The 20,287-nt window shown below is 45.7% G+C and overlaps 1 protein-coding gene and 1 long non-coding RNA gene across 4 annotated transcripts in view; one reads left to right on the plus strand and one right to left on the minus strand.

The window, feature by feature from the left end:
- Positions 1 to 9,468, minus strand: part of COL1A1 (collagen type I alpha 1 chain) — a 44,795-nt gene extending 35,327 nt beyond the window's left edge. The window contains exons 1-11 of one of the 2 annotated variants that reach the window (XM_083469440.1): positions 9,113 to 9,468; positions 6,526 to 6,711; positions 5,556 to 5,593; positions 5,418 to 5,453; positions 4,730 to 4,813; positions 4,542 to 4,610; positions 3,428 to 3,472; positions 2,287 to 2,340; positions 1,978 to 2,031; positions 1,370 to 1,423; positions 419 to 472 (exon numbers count right to left, since the gene is read on the minus strand). In XM_083469440.1, the coding sequence (XP_083325566.1) occupies positions 419 to 472; positions 1,370 to 1,423; positions 1,978 to 2,031; positions 2,287 to 2,340; positions 3,428 to 3,472; positions 4,542 to 4,610; positions 4,730 to 4,813; positions 5,418 to 5,453; positions 5,556 to 5,593; positions 6,526 to 6,711; positions 9,113 to 9,194 (756 nt within the window). In that variant the 5' untranslated portion in view covers positions 9,195 to 9,468. Of the gene's footprint in view, positions 1 to 418; positions 473 to 1,369; positions 1,424 to 1,977; positions 2,032 to 2,286; positions 2,341 to 3,427; positions 3,473 to 4,541; positions 4,611 to 4,720; positions 4,814 to 5,417; positions 5,454 to 5,555; positions 5,594 to 6,525; positions 6,712 to 9,112 lie in introns of both variants that reach the window. The other variant, XM_083469439.1, reaches the window with a different exon arrangement.
- LOC310690838 overlaps positions 1 to 15,880 on the plus strand; it is a 54,966-nt gene extending 39,086 nt beyond the window's left edge. For both annotated transcript variants that reach the window (XR_014518189.1, XR_014518190.1), the window contains exon 4: positions 15,535 to 15,880. This is a non-coding gene — a long non-coding RNA (uncharacterized lncRNA). The remainder of the gene's footprint in view (positions 1 to 15,534) is intronic.
- The last annotated feature ends 4,407 nt before the right edge of the window (positions 15,881 to 20,287 follow it).

Here is a 20,287-nt window from a genome sequence, read left to right on the forward strand (position 1 = left end):
CAACCATGCAAAAGCTGAGGAGGCCTGGGTGGAAGACCACCTTGGAACCAAGGATATGAATATACAAGATAATAATATAATGGTCAACTAGAAACACCTGAGTAGACATTTTTAAGGGTTCGTTTCATGCTCTTCTCAGCTTGGACCTTGGCTACCTTCTAAGATAAATAGTTCTAGGTGGGGCTTCACCCCAAGGTTTATGTGACCACGTTGCTATTGTCACCTTCATGGCAGGCATTATCTAGTGGAGGTGCCATGATGGCAATGGCAGATGCTGTTTGTATTGTGATGGCTGTAAACCTTAAAAGCTCCAGAGGGAATGCATGTCTACTCCTAAGTAAATAATCTAGCCAGGGGACATTCTGAATTGCAAGATCTCCGAATTTTCTTGGTCATTGAGCTATCGGAGCACACTTACTCTGTGTCCCTTCATGCCTGGAAGGCCAGCTGTTCCGGGAAGACCACGGGCACCCTAAAGCAAGAGAACAAAAAGTTATTTAGGAGTCAGAAAAGAAGAAGAAAACGTGTCTCGCCTTTCTCGCCTTCTTTAGGCAAGTGGGTGGGACCTCTTCACACCAATAGCATGTTTATGATTAGGACATACCTAATGTGCTTTTCATCAATAGCAACAACACTGTAGGACTCAGTTTAAAAGGATTAAGAAGTGCTATTAAGGCAGATGGCGGCATATTTACTGCTAGTTTTGTGCTATGTCCTTACATCTCCTTGAACATCCTAGTTCTCTGTACAGCTGGGACCACCCATCAAGAGCTCAAAATTTCCATTCTAGGAAGGAGTCTGTCAGTGATCACCCAGTCTAGTGGGCAGAGTGGATGTGTTCAAATGTGGGCTCCAAAATCTCACCCAGCCATCTTGAGGCCTTAGGCGCATAAACTGTTTCACAGTCAAACCTAACCACCTTGCAAAATTGCCGGGAAGGTGAACTGAAGTCGGGATGCATTGCAATACAGCATTTGGGGTGGGAATAGGTTGTATGTCACCCTTCGCCAACCCCGTGTCCTACAGGTGCTGCCGGATTCCAAATCCCATCAGCCCCAGACGCCATCATGGCCAGTCGTGAGGGGTGACAAGAGTTGTAGTCCAAAATATCTGGAGATTGGAGACGGCTGTAGGGCGGGTTTATAAATGAACCACCCCTCTGTACCGAAGCAGGAATCGAAAAACTTAAGCCGCTTCTTGCTAATACGATCGTCGAATCTGCTCTTTCAGGCCGCCAATGTAAGACATTGCATCACTTTCCCTAAACAACAGGTTGTAATCTCAAGGCTCCAGAGATGCCAGGACAAGGAGAAGCTCTTCCTAAAAAGACAGGTGCTTGACAGCCGCCCTATGATGAGAGACATCTTACCTGTGGACCTTGGGCACCACGCTCGCCAGGACGACCAGGTTTTCCAGCTTCACCCTTGGAGAAAGAAGAGGAGACAGGGTCTGAGCCAATGCTCAAGAAACAGCGCACTATGCGAGGATGAAAGACCATTGATTGGGGAACTGTGTTTGTAAAAGGGACTTGGACCTCGCATTAAGGTTTGCAACCAAATGGCCCTGTAACGTCAACAGGTGTTCCTTAAGGATTGGTGCTTCTGCTAAGCAGAAAGGGAGAAGCCAGAGAAAGTGGTAAGGGGCAAGGATGGATAAGGCCCAGCACTGACAAACTGTGGGGGTCTCCCATCAAATGCTGGTTTGGTGGGCTGCTTAGGAGTTCAAGTCACTGATTGCAGATAGGGCTTTTTTTATTTTTACACTGCGAGTTTTTTAGACCTGACTCGCTTTACTTGGAAGCAAAGCAAGGCAGGTGGATAAGTCGGCCAACTCAAGTCTGTAAGTTGAGAGTAACCTTGACACTGAAGCCAGTGATTTGTGTGGCTATTTGGGCACACTCCGTCTTTGGATAATTGGAAAGGAGAAGTTTCTGGGGACCCCCCCCCCCCACTCTGAAAAAAGACATAAGTCACTCACATCATCTCCATTCTTTCCAGGTGGGCCAGCTGGACCACGGGGACCCATTGGACCCTAGAGTTTGAGAAGAAATAGATGCATTAAAATCCTAGCCGAGTCGTCCCTGCTCCTATTTATAAGCCGGTTGAATTTTTCAAAAGTGGGCCAAAGAATCCCCAGTACGGAAACCTGTCTACTGCATTCGACGTTCAAAAGCTCCCCCAAGTGGTGGAAAAAGAGAACTCCAAGGAACAGACTCCAAGGAGGCTGTTCAGCTTCGCTAGAATAATACATGCAAGAGATACGAGAAATAGTTCAGATGGTACTCACAGCAGCACCAGGCTCTCCGGGTTCACCAGGGGGACCTTGGAAACCTTGGGGACCCTGGAAGATAAATCAGAGCATCTACATTAGATGGAAGGCTATGACCTACTGCACCCCTATTTGTTTTGGGTAGGCCATGATGGACCACCTGAGTTTTGTCAGCCCCGAGTGCCCCCTTCCTTTCATCTCCACCTCCATGACTTCTGCTGTGCTGCTCTCCTGGCCTGAAGCAACTTCCTCTTCCCTTTGAACCTGCACCCCTCTTGGCCTGCTACAAAGCATCTCTTCTTGAACCACCTTTGTCCTATTCTGGCCTACATCCCAGTTTGCCCAACATAGATGCATAAGCTTCCCAGTAAAGGTCAGCTGGAGCCAAAGCTCACCAGTGCTGGGAGCTCAACAAAGAAATAGAAACAAGTGCCACTGTGCATGGGCAGAGTGTTCTGCAGAACATCTAGATTCTTCATGTAGCTTAGACTGGAGTTCAGGACACCTACATCTCCAGCACACACACACCCTCTCTCTTGTTTGAAGAGGCAAGCGATACATTACTTTGGTTCCTTTGCCTGACTTCATTGCACACTGTTGGTCTACCCGCTTTAAGAAGGAATAGTGTCAATAAGTAACCACCTCACACATCAATGTGGAAATGGTTATGTATTCCATGCCCCTTCTCTCATCTCTCCAGAGTTTCTGTGAATGCCTGTGAACATCCAGGCCTATGGAGTAAGCCTCTCAAGAGAGGACCTTATTTCTTCTGTGCAAAGAGAAAAGAAATCTGCTACCAAAGCAATCTCCTATTCTGTGCCAAGGATAAGTGAATTCTGTGACTCCAGAATTTATACAACTGAAGATTTGCATATAGCATGCATTATTATTATTATTTTCTGGAAAGAGACAAAGATGGCACAAAATGCTTGCTCTCCAGAGCACTAGAAACCCCACTAGCCCCCATTCCTCCAACCAAAGGAAGGAATAGGACCAAAGGAAAGAACTGGGAATTTCTGGTTGGTGAACATTGCCTCCTCAAGTACTGAGGTCCGTACATTTACAATGCACCTCTCTCATCTGAAATCCCAAATGCACAACCCCTTGTCTAAAATGTATTGAGAATTTGTTATTAAGATGGAAGCAAAGAAGTACTTACGGGAGCGCCAGGAGGACCAGGAAGACCACGGGGACCAGCTGGACCCTACAAACCAAAGTGAGAAGAATCAGTCATGTTTCCCAAGTAAATGAAATTGGAGCCATCTTGCCTTGACCCTTGTGGGTATCCATTCTCGTACTGCCTTGCTCTAACCATACATTCTTGACCTTTTCTCTTAACTAGGCCTCACTCTGACCTCCACCCACTTTTACGTCATTTCCTAAATTGTTTTCCCCCCATCTCTCTTTAAACAACTATTTAGTCTCTCTTGGTCTAGTGTTCCACATTGATGTTGGGGTATGTCTGTTTTTGTAGTTGCTATATGAGTGGTCAGCGTGTTTGGATACCTCCCAGCTGAGAGGCGTTGGGCTGCCATCAGATTTAGCCTAAAGTGAAACGTAACACAAAATGGGAGGTTCCTGCAATGGAATAACTTCTGAGAAGCTATGAGAGACACTCAAAAGATTCCCGCAAGACTAATTGAATTTCTTGGTGGGGATTTGCTCACCGTTAAGTCCCCTGGTCCTTTTTCAAACCCGATTAACCGGTGTATTTTAAAGAAAGCGAGTATACTAACCCACACTGCTCAGCCATAAACTCAAGCCACTGTTGCCACTAAAATGAGTTTTCATGACTAACTTGTTCCACGGGTTTCACTGGGAGCTGCGTCTAACCAACTTAGTCTGGATCTAATGTTATATAACTAGATGAATCTCAAGTTCCCTTCCAACTCTATGGTAAACACTTAGGACCATAAAAAATTATCATTGTCATGATGCTTATTATTAGTTCATGGAACCCACATTCCATGTCCCTTTTCCTCATGGAAAGAAGCAATGCTATCCCTTAGTTACTCAGCTTTATTAGTGAGATGCCTGCCCGATCAAAAAGAATAAAGTTGGAGTATCTTTGATACTTCAGTTTCTGCTACTAAGAGCTCATCAGGCGGACATCAGTTAGCAACATGTACCTCCCTACCTGTGGCCTCACCATTCTGTCCTGAGATTAAGGCACCAAGAAGGCTGAAACAGACTCCTTCGTTCATACTTCTACAATCTTCCCACTTTTCTCCTTCCACACTAAGCTCAAATCCACTGAGACCGTCAACACTTACCATTGGGCCAGGAAGAGCAAGGCCACCAGATTTTTCATCATAACCGTAACCCATCTGAGGAGCAAAGTACTGTAAGGGGAGAGGAGGAGAAGGAAGAGAGAAGAGAGAACGTGTTGCTGAGGTTCTTAAAAATGCATCCTCCGTGAATTGTTGGAAAAACAAAAGTTATGGAGGCAAACCCAACTTACTCCGCCAAGGCCTGGGGGGCCTGGAGGTCCAGGGGGTCCGGGTCGGCCAGGAATGCCATCTCTGCCTGGGGGACCAGGAAGCCCCTGAAAACAAAGAGAGCAGGAAGTCGCAGGTTAGCACCGTGGCAGTATATGGTGCTGAATGCACAAAAATGTATATGTTTCCTACAAAAGAGACACAAAACTTTCAGATTCCTGAGTATGCTAAAGCTATCCATTATTAGAAGGCAATATTAGAAGACCAAAACTGGTTTGGAAATTCCTCACACACCAGCAACATTTGAAGGGGGACCTTCTATTCTCCCACTCCCAAAATATGAACCACCGTGATGCTATAGTAAAGAATGCCAAAATGGCCGGGTCTTTTTGCAACAGCTTTGGGATGTTTAGTTAAAAGCTGATGTGAGCTGAAGAAATCCAAATGTTGTTAAAAAGAAAAAGCAAAGGGAGATTTGAATCTCCTTTCTGTAGGTTAGAAGGGGCGAGTGTTCTTTTAAACAACCTAAGTAGGCAGAATTTCTTTTGCGTATAGGAATGGAAATTTCAAAATGCGGCCAAAGAATATTTTACGACTGTCCTAGTCACACACAACTACTTGCCACCAATTTTTCTGCCATGCTTGCATATTAATTTTGTTTCCTTTCCCCTTTGAACTATTATCAGCCAAAGTTTCATTACTGATACCTACCCTGTCTCCTTTAGGGCCTCGTTCCCCCAGAGGACCCTGCCAATTAGGAAGATAATAGTGATTAGCTGGTTATCAAAAAGAAAACAATATTGATGCATCCAAATAAATGGAAGTTAGGGTTACCAAAAGATAATTTACCTCTACTCCAGTGGCTTCTGGGGGAGGTTCAGTGGTTTCTTGAATACAAAAGGAAAAGGAATATTAGGAATCAGAACCATCACCCAGAATTTATCATCATCACCTGGTACCATTGCTACCCCTCCCTTGCACCCACAATGCCCTCTGGTCTATCAGAACATCCTTCCCTTAATAAACATTGAATGAAGACCAGGCTTCTTTTCTAGGTACATTTAGAAGTTGATAGGAAATGGCAACTCCTATCATTGGCCTAATCAGAATATGTAATGGGCCAATTTGAAGGACTATCCGAATTCATATCATCCAGTCTACTTGGGCAATCCTATTTGAAGTGTTGACTTTTCAAAGAAAGGACAGAAAGCCCAGTTTCTTCCCACAATGCACCAATATAGCATCAACTAAAGTTAAGATGCCTGAAAGGTCCTCTCCCAACTCTTCACTCTCTTTCCTGACTCTGCAGAATTTTCTTTGCCAAATTTCTGCAATCTCTCAAGGAAGGGACGCAAATATTTCTATGAAACCAGGGGTTTGTTATTGACGTTTACGATGAAAACAAAATGGATGGATGAGTGGTTAGATAGCACATCGAGGGGTGGATACAAAGAAACAATTAAATAGGTGATGGGGCTGTAGGTGGATGGATAAATGGATGGGTGATTAGATGGCTGTTGATTGGTTGATGTAAAGAGAAGAGAGGGGAGAAGAGGAACTAGATAGGTGAACAAATGGATTTTGGTGTACATTAGTAGAAGGTGGATGTTTCGTTTGGGAAGATGGGTGAATTAGTAAAACTAGAATAGATATAATGAGTAAATACATTTGCGGGCAGGCAGTTTCTCCACGAGACTGATTGGAGTATGCTTAAATGGAATGGGGGGACGGGGCTGAATGACCGTGGACGGACAGAACCGTAGGCAATACTGATGGTATGAGTGGATGGAAGAAGAGTAGGTAAAGTCAGTATCCATACCAGGGCAAACAGGGCAGCATTCTCCCTCGCGTTGCTCGGGATTTGGGCAGTCTTCTAAGTTTTCACACATCACTTCTTCGCAAAGGATACTGCCGCTGTCACACACGCAGATCTGGCAGGGGTCTGGTTTCCAAACATCTCGGTCACTGTACGTTATTCCGTTCTGTATGCACCTTCCAGATGGCACTAAAGAAGGAGGTGACACAAGAAATGAGGTGGGCAAGGGAAGAGGGAAAGGGTCCTTTGGGAGCCAGCAGTGTCGGCAGAATGGCCAAGGTGCAAACATGTGAACCTCTTACAACGGATCGATCTGGAGAGCACATACATTTTTTTAAAAAATAAAATTGTTTCTGATGGTTGGCCTCCCTTCCCTCCTCCTCCTGCTCTCCACTTAACGCTGACATATTGTGCGTGCGCTCTAAGAAAACCCTCATCTGCTTTTCATCAAACAAACTCTATGACACAGGAAACGAGCCAGCCTCACAATAACTCTTTCCAGTTGCTTTGGAATTTAAACAAAACTTCTGGCCGGTTGTTGCATCCAACTTGGTAACCTCAACATTCTGAGCTGAAGCCAAGCCAAACACAGAAAGGAGAAAGAAATCCACAGCTTCTAAGAAGCAAAAGAGATAAAGAGGAGAGAGAGAGAGAGAGAGAGAGAGAGAGAGAGAGAGAGAGAGAGAGAGTCAGGAATTTGGACTGGAGGAGGACCCGTGTAAGAGAAGAAATTGCATCCCACTGATGGCGTGAGGCCTTGGGAAATCAGCTCCATCGCAAACAATTTAGGTAGGATGAGGAGTCAGCAGGTGTGGATCACAATAGGGCAGACTCACTAGGCCTCCCACCTTGGCTGAAATCCGACGCCAGCTTGCTCAGAAACAAGGAGTTTCGTAGCACCATGGATGTTAACTGTGGAGCATACCTGAGCTAAGGATGGTACCAAGAGATATGACCAAGGACGAATGCTGGAGAAGAAGTAAGCATTTGCTTTTCTAGCAGATTTTGTTTTTGTTTTTTAAATGAGGGACTGTGCATTTTATAAATTATTTCCTCCTTTTAAAACCGAGCGCTGGACTGTTGAATTTTCTGCAAAAATAAAAAAACCACCAGATACTGGACAGGGAGGGAGAAAGGAAACCTGCTATTCCCAGGAAAAAATTAAAGGGGGAAGGAGTCAAGTTGTTTTGGGAACATGAAACTCTTGAGAACACTCTCCTGGGATGCTGCAGGAAAACTTCCCACCCATCACTAGATGGCAGCAAAACTTCCATAATTGGAGTGATGAATATACTACACACACAAAATTTTGCTTGCTTGATGGTAAATTGATTTCCCTCCGGTTAGGAGTTGTTTACTAATCCTGTTCAGTTGTCGACCCCGGAAATACACTCCCTTTGATCATTGCTGACCCATTTTAAGGCCACTCCCCACAACCCCACCCCTGGCAAGTCTATAGAAGAATGCCAAGGACAAGCGAGTCCCTTGATGGCCAGTAGATGTCGCCATTGGACTTGGTCGGTGAGCAAAAGTGATCCCCTCCAATCCTTTACCATCCAAAAGGCTTTGTCTATGAAGTGATGTCTAGACTCCTGCGCTTTATAAGTTGCTGAAACATTTTCCTTATGAATCATCCTGAAACTTCTCTCTCTCTCCTCCTCCTCCTCTCCCCCCCTCCCCTAATATTTTCCTGATGGCTTTTGCAGACTTCTTCGACAAGGCAGGGAAAACAGCTTTGTCCTGCTCGCCTCTCCTCCCTGTCAAGCGCTTGGCTTTCCAAGAACGCACAATGAGTTTTCCATCATTTGCCGCGCTCCCCTTTCCTGTCCCCCCTCCAGTGACAACCCACTTGCAGTCCCCGCCCCACTTTCCTGAACTTGGCAAGCCAGTGCAGAGATTCTAATTGATCCAACTTGTTATCTGGCCCCAAGGGACATGTTAAGAGAAAAGAAGGAGGGAGGGAGAGGGGGGGGAGAGAGAGACCAAAGGAAACACGCCCAAGGCTATGCACAGCTGGCTAAGTTTGCTTTTAGAAGAGTGGTTTGTTTTCTCCATAGAGCACTTTCAGGAGAAATCTACGAGGTGCGAGAGATACCTTCTTTTTCAGTCTCTTAAGCCTTCCTCCCCGCATTGCCTTCATGCCAACTCCTGAAGGTTCGGAAAGGTCACAAACGTGTGTTGACCTTTCTCAATTTTTTTTTAAATTTCTTTTTTTAAGGAATCTTAAGACCGTATGTAACAAGCGCTCTCTTTGCCTGGTCTTATATCTACATCTCTCAAGCCACCGCAACACGCTGCGAGTATTACAGCCACAGGGAAGCACAGATTGCAAAATCACAACTCAGCCGCCACCGCCGCCCCTCTCCCCCGACTTTGGCAAACTGCTCGGTAGAAATGGTTTGGTGCTTACTGTCCTTTGCACTTCTGGAGTTCTGGGTGGCGCAGAGGGGGGAAATAATTTTGCATTCGGCAGAAAGAGATGGGGGAAAGGAAATATGGGGGCAAGCACCACCCCATCCGTAGGACTACAATAAAAACTGTCATTTAACATGTATACACTGTGCAAGAGTACATAAGATGCTGTACTTACGGTCTTCTAAGCCTTGACCTTTGGTGAGTAGAACAGTTGCTGCTATCAAGAGCAGTAACCGGGAATCCACAAAGCTGAACATGTCTAAATATTAGACATGAAGACTCTTTGTATCCTTGGTTCTGCTTTAGTGTCCAGTCATACAGGGATGGTCTGGTTTATGTAGTTCCACTCCAGACCCCAGCAGAAACTTCCTACTGAATCTGTCAAGTTTTTAGCCTCCCTTTTTATACGGTCCAGTGTCCCAGAGGTGGATCCCTTCTTCTCTTGCTTCTAAGTGCTGAGGGGGAGATCTTGGGCCAGCCCCTCAGCCAATCAGAGGAGCCCAGCCTGCCCCCAAGGCGCACACAGACACGCAGACACACACACACACACACGCACCCACTCCCAAAAAGTGGAGAAGCAAAGCCAAGCCCCTTTCTAACCAATCACAAAAAGAATGGACCCCGCTAGCCTCTCTTACAGAAAACCAGTGGATCTTCTGGGTTGGCAGTAGATTCTGCAGGAAGAGGGAGGAATGTAATGGGGTATGAATTGAAGGGTGCTTATGTGTTTGTGTATGGATGTATGCGGACTGGGGGAGTTAAAAGAAAAGTGGGAGCAGACTGATTTGAAGAATAGGAGTTACAGGAGCGTTAGGAAGAAAAAAGCTGAATATTAAGAGGCATGCAAGATCAGATAGTAGTGAGATGGAGCTTGCAGGTTTTGCACGACCTAGTAGCGCACCTGGGAAGGTGAGGCACCAGAGGGAGATGTAGAGCAAAGTGTGTATTTGTTTGTCCTTGTTTTCTCTTCTTCTCTAAGTACAGAAAAAGCCAAACTCTGGGGATCCTGCAAACTTCCTCTAAATGCGATCTGATCCTTGCTATGTTGTTGTTTGCTTTAATTTTATATCCATCCTTTCTTTCGCTGCCTTGTCCTCTTTCTCGCTGTCCTTTCAAACATAATTGCCGCTTAATTTCATATACACGCCTTTAAAGTGTATATAGTGGCTTGGAGAGTGTCCTATTTAAAAAAAAATGAGAAGGGAGCTTGAAATGATCTACAAAGGACCCAAAGAAAAGAAGCAAATAGGCAAAACTGCAGGGGAAGGGAATATCTCTGCAAGTCCCTCTGTGTTTAGCAGCTCTGCACAGAATTTCCTGACCTTCGAAGTCCCCCCTGTTCCTTTTCTACACCATATGCATATGGGGACTCTGTAGGTGAATCGCAGTACACCTGAGATTCTGCGTCAGGAAACATTGCTTATGACAGCCTGAAAAGAGGAAAGTTCTGGAGTTGGTCTTGTTTATAACCCCAGCGAAGTAAAACATATCTTGCTTGAGGATTCCATAGGAAAAAATCGGTGGGATTTAACTTGCATGCAATGCAGTCACTAATGGAGCGATGAGTTATGATCACAGGTAGTACAGGGTTGCGGTCGGGTGTCTCAAAGTATCAGGGTTTTGGCTTTCCATTTTTGGCCACCCTCCCTGTGAAAAGCAACAACAGGAAGGCTACCTGTGCATGTGTTTCACTGTGTGATATGGCTTACCCAGTGCCGGTACTCATCAGGAGTAAGTGCCACGCTTTTTAACATTGCTGTTAAAAAGCACTGGGCTTACCTATATTCATGGCTGCCGGTCTGTTAGGATGTGTAACAGAGCAGGGTAGTTTTCACATGTGCACATAGCAGATTGAAACACATTGTTAAAACCATACAAAGTTGTTTTTCCCATTGTACACAATGTTACCCACATTCCAAACCGTCCCTTTATCTGTACTGATGTGAAAAAGAAAGAAAGAAAGAAAGAAAGAAAGAAAGAAAGAAAGAAAGAAAGAAAGAAAGAAAGAAAATCACAATATTTCTCTTTCTATCCCAATCTGGAACCTCAGCGAGACTTCCCTAAGAGTATCCCAAACCTTTGATCAATAAAAATGACTCCCTCAAACTTTCCACCACTTATTTCACAAAGGTTTGAATGATCAAACCCCTCAAATCCCAGTTGCAAAGATTGCTTTGTTGTTGTGACTCAAATAAAAGCATTCCAGGAAGCTCAGGGAAAAATCCAAAGGCAGATTTCTTATTAGCTAGTATACTCCGTCTCCCTGATGGACCTCAAGGGCATTTTTCTTTTTTTAAAAAAAAAAAAGAATGGCAAACTTCCATGACTGTTCGAAAGCGTGAAGAGCCACGTTGGTTGGAAAAAGCAGCAGCATCATGACAACAGCACACAAGATACGTTGCAGTTTTTAGAAGCTGTAATTACCGCTGCATATAAATATGTGTGCGTATGCATGCATGTATGTTTAACAGGCCAACCTCTCAACTTCTGGGTTTTAAAATAAGGACCAAGAAGATTCCAAAGGGAAGGCATCCCAAGGCAAACACCATGAGAAAGAGAGCAAACTTTACCCGGAGAAATAAAAAATGTAGAGAGAAATATCATTGTGTGACTTTATCCTTGGAAGCATGGAGAAGCAGCGGGATTTGGGTTTTGTGCTTCTTTGCAGTTTTAAGGTTTTACATGCATCTATTCCATGAAACAGGAACACTCTGGAATGAGTTAACGCTCCTAATAATCACGATGGCAGCAGAATGGATCTTAGCAGCAGACGCTGACAAATCTGTCCAATTTCTGCTTATTTTCCCAGTCTTCGCCATATTTCTGCCCCAGTTCATGAATTTTTCGTTCAAAATTTCGCAGCAAAGTTTCGCAACAAGTCATGAAAAATTGTTAGAGCTTTAGTCCACCTTTCCCCTAATGAACACACATTTGCAAGTAATTCCACCATGTATAACACCACAGTTGTATGTTACTTTGACCAGTATTTGCATTTATATGCGCACACTCTCCGAACGTATGCATTTTCGGAGACTGTATTTTGACTGCGTTGCAAAATTCAGAGGAGAGCAGATTTTGGAAGGGCGCCTACATTTCGGTTGGCATATTGTTTCGGGAAGTGTGAATTGGGTGGGCTCACAAGGCAAAATGCATGTCTCTCCCCCCCCCCCACACACATCAGGCAACTCCCGTAGAAACATGGCATATAGCAGAAACACAGGGATCAAATCAACCATTGAAGTTGATCAAAGACAATGGCAAGGAGAGGGGCTTGCTCTGAATCACACTGGGTTGTTGCAGAGCCTGGGAGACCCCAGAGGGTAGACCCCGCCATTTCCTCTTAGAGATGGGAGGAGACCACCAACGCCTCCTATTTGCCAAGGGTCTACTGTAGAGGTGGCACTGGGCAGGGAGGGAGGACTGCCAAGGAGAAGACAGAAGCACGGTTTGATGCATTCCTCATGAATGGGCCAGCCTGGTCGGGATCCCTTGAACCAACTGTAAACAAGGATGGATCACGGATCAGAATATATTTTAGAGATTGTCAAGGGCAGTGGCTATGGGAAGTGATCCATGAGAGGCAGTCAAGTGCAACATTCCTTATAACGCTAGAGAAGACAAGCGGGGGAATGTTTGGTCCAGCCAGTCGAAACTTCCTGTTCCTCCTGGCTGGAGCATCCTTCCTTTTGCATGTGGTAGAAGGTGGTTGTGGTCTTACCTGTCCAGGTAACAAAAGGACAAGTCACACAGCACACTTCCTCTTTTTTTGACTTCCTTCTTCGTTTGACCAGCTTTCAGCTAGGACTGCTCTGCTAGCTCTCAGCTAGCAGATGCACTGAGATTATTCCCCCATATGTGGTAGATCCACATGTACATATTTGTAACTAAGTCTGCCTTCTGGAATCCAACTGTGAACTGATGTGAGTAAACTTCTTTTATTGACTTTGAATAAGATTGTGGCATCTTTATTCTTTTAAGAGGGATTCAAGGGAGCTTACCAGGAACAGGGACGCAGGTGGCGCTGTGGGTTAAACCACAGAGCCTAGCACTTGCCGATCAGAAGGTCGCGGTTTGAATCCCTGTGACAGGGTGAGCTCCCATTGCTTGGTCCCAGCTCCTGCCAACCTAGCAGTTCAAAAGCATGTCAAAGTGCAATTAGATAAATAGGTACCGCTCTGGCGGGAAGGTAAACGGCGTTTCCATGCGCTGCTCTGGTTCGCCATAAGCTGCTTAGTCATGATGCCCACATGACCTAGAAGCTGTACGCTGGCTCCCTTGGCCAATAAAGCAAGATGAGCGCCGCAACCCCAGAGTCGGCCACGACTGGACCTAATGGTCAAGGGTCCCTTTACCTTTACTTTTTACCAGGAACATACAATTCAATCTGAGACAGACTGAATTGTATAATAGTGAGAGGCTCACACGAGCCTGCAGCCAGCTATCTGCTGTGCATGTAAAAAGGGGAATGTAACTCTGCTACATAAAGGAACTTTCCAGCGCACGTTAAGAAGGATATTAATAAACAATATATCCTCTCCTGCCACCCTGAACATTCCCACAGTGGCTCCCAAATTTGACCCCCTTACCAAAGACCAGGTGAAAATTGCTGAGGGTCTTGGCCATGGGTAGGCAAACTAAGGCCCGGGGGCCGGATCCGGCCCAATTGCCTTCTAAACCCGACCTGCGGACGGTCCAGGAATCAGTGTGTTTTTACATGAGTAGAATGTGTCCTTTTATTTAAAATGCATCTCTGGGTTATTTGTGGGGCACAGGAATTCATTCACCCCCCCAAAAAAATATAATCTGCCCCACCCCAAGGTCTGAGGGACAGTGGACCGGCCCCCTGCTGAAAAAGTTTGCTGACCCCTGGTCTTGGTGGACAACTTAATGTTTTTCCCCACCTCTGCCTTGCTTGTGCTCTCTCCTTAAAGACCTCCCCTCTTTCCTGCAGCTTCCTTCTTTCCCATGCATAGAGCCCCCCACTCCTTTCAATAACCTCTTCAGCTTCTTTACCCTGCTTGGGACCTTCCCCCACCAAGCCGTCAGCCATGGCTTTGTTCCTCCGAGGAAGGCAGAGCCTCCTACTTCTGCAACTTCCATGGACCACTGGAATGAAACTCATAGACCACTGGTGGTCCACGGACCACACTTTAGAAACCTCCCATCATTCGCCTAGATTTTATTTCATTGGAACTGAGAATGATGGCGTCTGCTGCTCAAGGAGGACTTTTGGATCAGCGTGTGAGAGTTTATTGCAAACAAAAGACTTACCAGCTTTTTTAAAAAGGAAGAGCTTTACAAAGTTCACACAGAAGCATAATATTGCTTACTTTAACTCACCTGTGGAAACAACTCAGAGGCTATTAAGAAGAAAAAGGATAACAACAAGAAGATTGAAAGATGGGACCGGTGAACACTAAAAGCAGCAGAAATATGTGATGACTGGACCCTTACTGAACTCGAAGCATGGGAACCCCCAACAAAAATATATAATTTGGCAAAATATTTGGACTTTATGATATGTATTGGTATAATTTGGAATAATTAATGTGATATGATTGGATTGTTAAATAGAAAACTTAATAAAAAATTATTATTATTATTTTTAAAAAAGAAACCTCCCATCATTGACCTTCAACCGGTGGAATTACCACCTGGTTTCAGGTGGATATGCACCAGCAGTACTGCCGCCATTCCCTGTTCTTTTAAAATGGTTTTCTTTGCTGCTGGTTGTTCAGGAAAGAGTTGAGTGGAAGGGGGGGGGAGAGAGAGATGCACATTGTCTGCACAAGGGGATAATACGGCTGCCATTGTGCATCCATGACTGCACCATGAAAAAAGCATCAGAAAACTGGGGAGAGGAAAGTCAGGGCGGTGAATGAAAAGTGATTCTCATGCCATAGATTGCGATTAAAGGAGGATCGCAACTCTGGAAAAGGCCACAAATCTAAATAATGCTCCTAGGCGATGGCTTCAGCTGCATGGGTAGTGAGTATGGTGCCCTGCAGATATTGTTAGACTACAACTCCCATCATCCCTGACTATTATCCATGCTGGTCGGGGCTAATGGGAACTGCAGTCCAGCCACTTCTAACTACCCCAGCATTGAATGAGGGAGATGGAGCTCTCGTGTGGACTTGAATGCCCTTGATGGTTGCAACTCATATGACCTACTTCCAGGCAGTGAAACTGGATGCAGTAGGATGAGGGCAATGAATAATAATAATAACAATAATAATAATTTATTATATATACCCCACCCATCTGGCTAGGTTTCTCCAGCCACTCTGGGGAAATGAAGAGTCGTAGCGCCGTGTGCATCCGATGATTTCCCTGGGTCAAAAAGGAGATTTACAGGCTGCCACAGCTGACAGCATTGGCATTGAATGTGTGTGGCATTTCCCCCATTTCCACCACCTCTTGAGACACTGGCAAATGCCCAGCCTTGCTACCCTCCGCAGGCGGGCCTTGCTAACGATGATGCAAAAAATTGATCACTTTGTATTCCTCACCCCTTTGCTCCGCGGAGCACTCCTCTCTTCCAGGTTGCCCCCAAAATAAAGAAGTAAAAAACATTTCTGCATTTCCACTTTTCAGATCCACGTGTATTCTTCTCAAAGGGGACACGTCAGAAGTGGAGCCGCGAAGCCTTCTGCGCAGGCGCCCTGGCTCTGTGTGGGTTTAATAGGCTGCAATTAAATGCACACCAGAGTTCCACCAAAGCAACGAAAGAGACTTCCCTCCAGCAACGCAGATGCAAAAAAAATCCCGCCGGCTTTGATTGACTGTGGCAACGCACACGTTGCAGGAGACATCTCCTCCTCCCTTCTATCCTGACTGGGTTTTTGGACGCTTAAAAAGGCTGGGTGCTTTCCAGAACGAAGATGTGTCTTTAATTTTTGTTTTTTTGCAGCATGACCAAAAAGAAAAGAATCTCATTGTGTGTGTGTGTGTGTGTGTGTGTGTGTGTGTGTGTGTGTGTGTGTAAAGAGAGAATGAGAAGGATGGGGGGGTGAGACTGGGCTAAGAAGGGGGAGAGACGCCACCTCATCACTTGGAGTTCGCAGTTTGGGCTCAGGAATGCGATGGGTTTGCCTGGGGTGGGTGGGGGGTGGAGAGAAGAGAATGCACTGGGAGAGAAAGAGAAAGAAGGAAAAGGAATAGTCACTCTCTCATTAGGAAGGGAGAGAAACAGACAGAGAGCGCAACGCAGCGGCTGCTGCTTGCCTTTGTGGCTGGGGTCTCCCCAAGAAGACACCTTCTGATGTCTTCTCAATGGCTTCTTAACAACCGACCCCCATCTATGTACCTCCGCTGCAAAACCTCCTTGTTGCCTGCAGGTTTCAGTTAGCATTTCATGGAGGGAAACCAGGGGTAAGGGGCTTTTTGACTTTTTTCAATGCCCTGGATTGGCTTGCTTCTGCAAACAAACAAACAAACAAACAAAAAACTGCTACTTTGGGACAGCTCTCCACAGGTGGCACTGGGACACCGAGCACAGGGTCCAGGCTATGCTAGTTGCAGTTCCTTCGAAATGCATGTGCACTGCAGCCATGGAGTGCTGGCAGACTGTGCTGATGACAGGCCGAGAAACCAAACAACCCAGGAACCGGGCATTGTGATCAGCAGCACCCCACGTTGCCCAGGTTCGCCGTGGGTCCCACTTTTAAAGCTTAAGGCTGGCTGATGGAGCGTCAAGATAGCTACTTAGATTCCGACCATAAGAGCCAACTCCTAGGGGCCTAGGTCCCTTCGCCCCCCCCCATAAAATATTTGAGAGGGTCAAGGACCCCTCAAAGTGGATTGGCATTGTCATTCAAACAGGGTGTGTGTGTAGTGCGCCATGTGATTGATTATGTAGGGAGGGGCTTGTCTGCCCCATCCCCCCATATTTTATTCAAGTTGGCACCCCTGATTCCAGCTAAAAAGCTGCAATGTAGTGCACACATAGCCCAATGCACGTTAAATAGTAGGAAACCAGAACAGATATTTCCCAGTTGATGGGATCACAGTTGTCACTTCTCCTCCATAGCGCTCTGTGTATTTTCAATGTGCCTCTCAAACAACTTCTGGTGAAATGTGACGTTTATGCCCCCATAAAGCCCAGCACCCTGGCACAGAGGAAGCCAAGCCTCACAAACAGGGGAGTCTTTAGCATATGCGCCGCCAGGCTGCAAAGATCCTCCCAGCGCCCCCAAATTCAGTTTAGCCCCCAAATTAACTTTTATTATCCTTATGTCAGACACCACGCTTACGCCTTATCTCTTGTTTACGAAAGAGGGAGGGAAAAGAAGCAAACTTTTTTATTTGCTCAATTATTTACAATACACTTATACTCGTTGAGTCTGACAAGCGCGGCTGGCACGGCGCATCTTTGGCAGATGAGCGCACAAAGTCAAAAGTCCTTTAGTGAAACAGTAGGTATACATTTCGGTAATACAGTCATACCTCAGGTTACAGACACTTCAGGTTGTGCGTTTTCAGGTTGCGCACTGCTCCGAACCCAGAAGTACCAGAATGGGTTATTTCCGGGTTTCAGTGCTCGTGCACATGCAGAAGCGCTAAATCATGCTTTGCGCATGCGCAGACTTGCCGAATCATGACCCTCATGTGCGAGACGCGGCACTGCAGGTTGCAAACGTGCCTCCTGCATGGATCATGGTTGCAACCTGAGCATCCACCGTACCTAGGTATATATGTATTCTGTTTTTCTAGCTTGATCAAAATTATTTATTATTTCATAACAGGTAGGTAGTTAAGAGCTTAGGCGGCTTCAGCAGTGGGTGCCTGGCACCCTCCAGAATTTGGCGCCTGGGTGCCCCGCACCCCTTGTACCCCCGGTAAAGACAGCCCTGCTCACAAATGAGGCATATGGAAGTTGTGCTCCTCTTAAGTGTCCCGCAGCAGCCAAGAATATGTAAAAGCTCCATTTCCTAAAGTCGTTTTTATGCAGTGTGGTGTAGTGGTTAGAGTTTTCATGGTGATAATGGGGGGGGGGTAGAAGAGAATCATAGAATTGTAGAGTTCATCTAGTCCAACCCCCTGCAATGCAGGAATCTCAGCTAAAGCATCCATGACAGATGGCCACCCAACCTCTGCTTATAAACCTCCAAGGAAGAAGAGTCCACCACCTTCTGATGGAGACCTTTCTACTGTCGAACAGTCCTAGTCTGCACAGGTTCCCCTGCAACAAGCACCAGCTGGGCCAAGTCAGGGGCCTGAGCCTGCGGTGGCTCCAGATGCGGGGATTACCTCGTTGCCTTCAGCTTGGCCATCACTTACAGCTGCTCCAGGGATCAGGGGAGGCTGAGGTGGCCCCTGGGTCTAGTAACCCACTGACGCCTCCTGAGCTGCAGAGACTAAGGTCTTAGAGAAGGAGAGACCTGAGTACTCGCAGGAGGAGTGCTTGCCTTCGGGCGAAACAGGGAGGTGAGTCACTGGGGGATCAGGGCCGGCCGTTACCCTGTCAGAGATAAAAGGCTGTTGGACCCCACCCCAGGTTGCGGGAGCAATATTGCTGTTTGCCAGAAGCTGCCTGAGATCTTGTGCCTGACCTTGCCTGGTTTGCTGCCTCGTGTCCTGCCTACCTGACTCCTCGTGGAACCCTTGGATTTGGGACCGGACCTTGACCGTGTTACTCGGGTTACCCCCGGGCCCAGCACAGCAGGGATCTCAGCTAAAGCATCCATGACAAATGGCCATCCAACCTCTGCGTATAAACCTCCAAGGAAGAAGAGTCCACCACCTTCGGATGGAGACCTTTCTACTGTCAAACAGCTCTTACTGTCGGAAAGTTCTCCTTTCTAGTAACATGAATCCATTGGTTTGTGTCCTACTCTCTGGAGCCGGAGAAAACAAGCTTGCTCCATTCTGCATGTGACAGCCCTTTAGATATTTGAATATGTGTATCATATGTCAACCCAATCTCCTCTTTACCGGGCTAAAGATATGTTTTCCTCAACCATTCCTCATAAGGCTTGGTTTCCAAAACCCTTGATCTTCTCTTCCCTCCCCCTCCCCTTTTATGAAGATCACCCGCTCTGTGACCCCACAGCTAATTCTCCCCTGGCCTCCTTGCTGGCCCAAGTAGGACCAATTCAGCCAGCTAGCCCTGGGGATTATCTAATTGATTTTTGAATTTTATTGTTATTCATGTTTTTATACTGTATTTTATGCTGTTTTTATAATTAAGTGTTTTAAAGTGTTTTAAATTTATTGGTAGCCACCCTGAGCCCGGTTTTTGAACTGGGAAGGGCGGGGTATAAATAAAATTATTATTATTATTATTATTATTATTATTATTATTATTAGTCTCCCTCCTCTGCACACGTTCCAGCTTGAGAACATCCTTCTCGAATTGTAAACACTGTGAAGCAGGTTTCCGATTCTTCCCGTCATTTTAGCTATTTCAGCATAGTCCATCAACTTCATCTGCCGTTCTTCTCTGGTAGGAGAACGCAACTTTTTCATCCTTGTGTTCCTCGGGTCTGTTTTAGAAAGAAAGAAAGAAAGAAAGAAAGAAAGAAAGAAAGAAAGAAAGAAAGAAAGAAAGAAAATGCACTCTTCTGTGCTCCTCACTTTCTTGACCACTGAGAAGTCCAGGATTTAATTTCCTTTGGATAAGACATATCTGTTTGTTTACAAATATGCGAGGAGAGCATTTGGGAACAGGGAAGGAAGCATGGACTTCTCAGCCAGCTCTCAATTCTTTCCAGCTCTGACTGACTTGCTTCTCTCCATCCCTTCCTCTGCTCTTATAATGTCACATTCCAGGGGTGGAGAGGGGAGAGTTTAAGGCCATTAAGGCCCATTAAAGTCCTTCTGTTAACATTCCTGATAACCCATCATCTTTTCTTGGCAAAAATCACAGTGATAAACTCATTTGTGCTAAACTTGTAACGTCTTATGTGTGTACTTGTTTACATTTCTGCCCATTCTCTTAGGTACTGAATATATTATTATTGTTGTTAGTATTTTTATGTCTTATTCTTTTAAATATTTAGATATATGAAAGATGTGCCTTGTGGACACATGCAAGATACTCAAGAGTTATAAATAGGAAATCTTTGTGCTTCTGCTGATAGGAAATAAGGAATCAGGAGGTTCTGTAAAGGAAAAGTAGAGCTGCGTGTCATCAGCATATTGTGGGTGGCACTGGGGTCTAAACCACTGAGCTTCTTGGGCTTGCTGATCAGAAGGTCAGCGGTTTGAATCCCCATGATGAGGTGAGCTCCTGTTGCTCAGACCCAGCTCCTGCCAACCTAGCAGTTCGAAAACATGCCAGTGCAAATAGGTAAATAGGTAAATGGCTGCGGCGGGAAGGTAAATGGCGTTTCTGTGCGCTCTGGTT

Source organism: Podarcis liolepis (assembly GCF_965112155.1).
Source record: "Podarcis liolepis genome assembly, chromosome: 13".
NCBI classification, from domain to species: domain Eukaryota; kingdom Metazoa; phylum Chordata; class Lepidosauria; order Squamata; family Lacertidae; genus Podarcis; species Podarcis liolepis.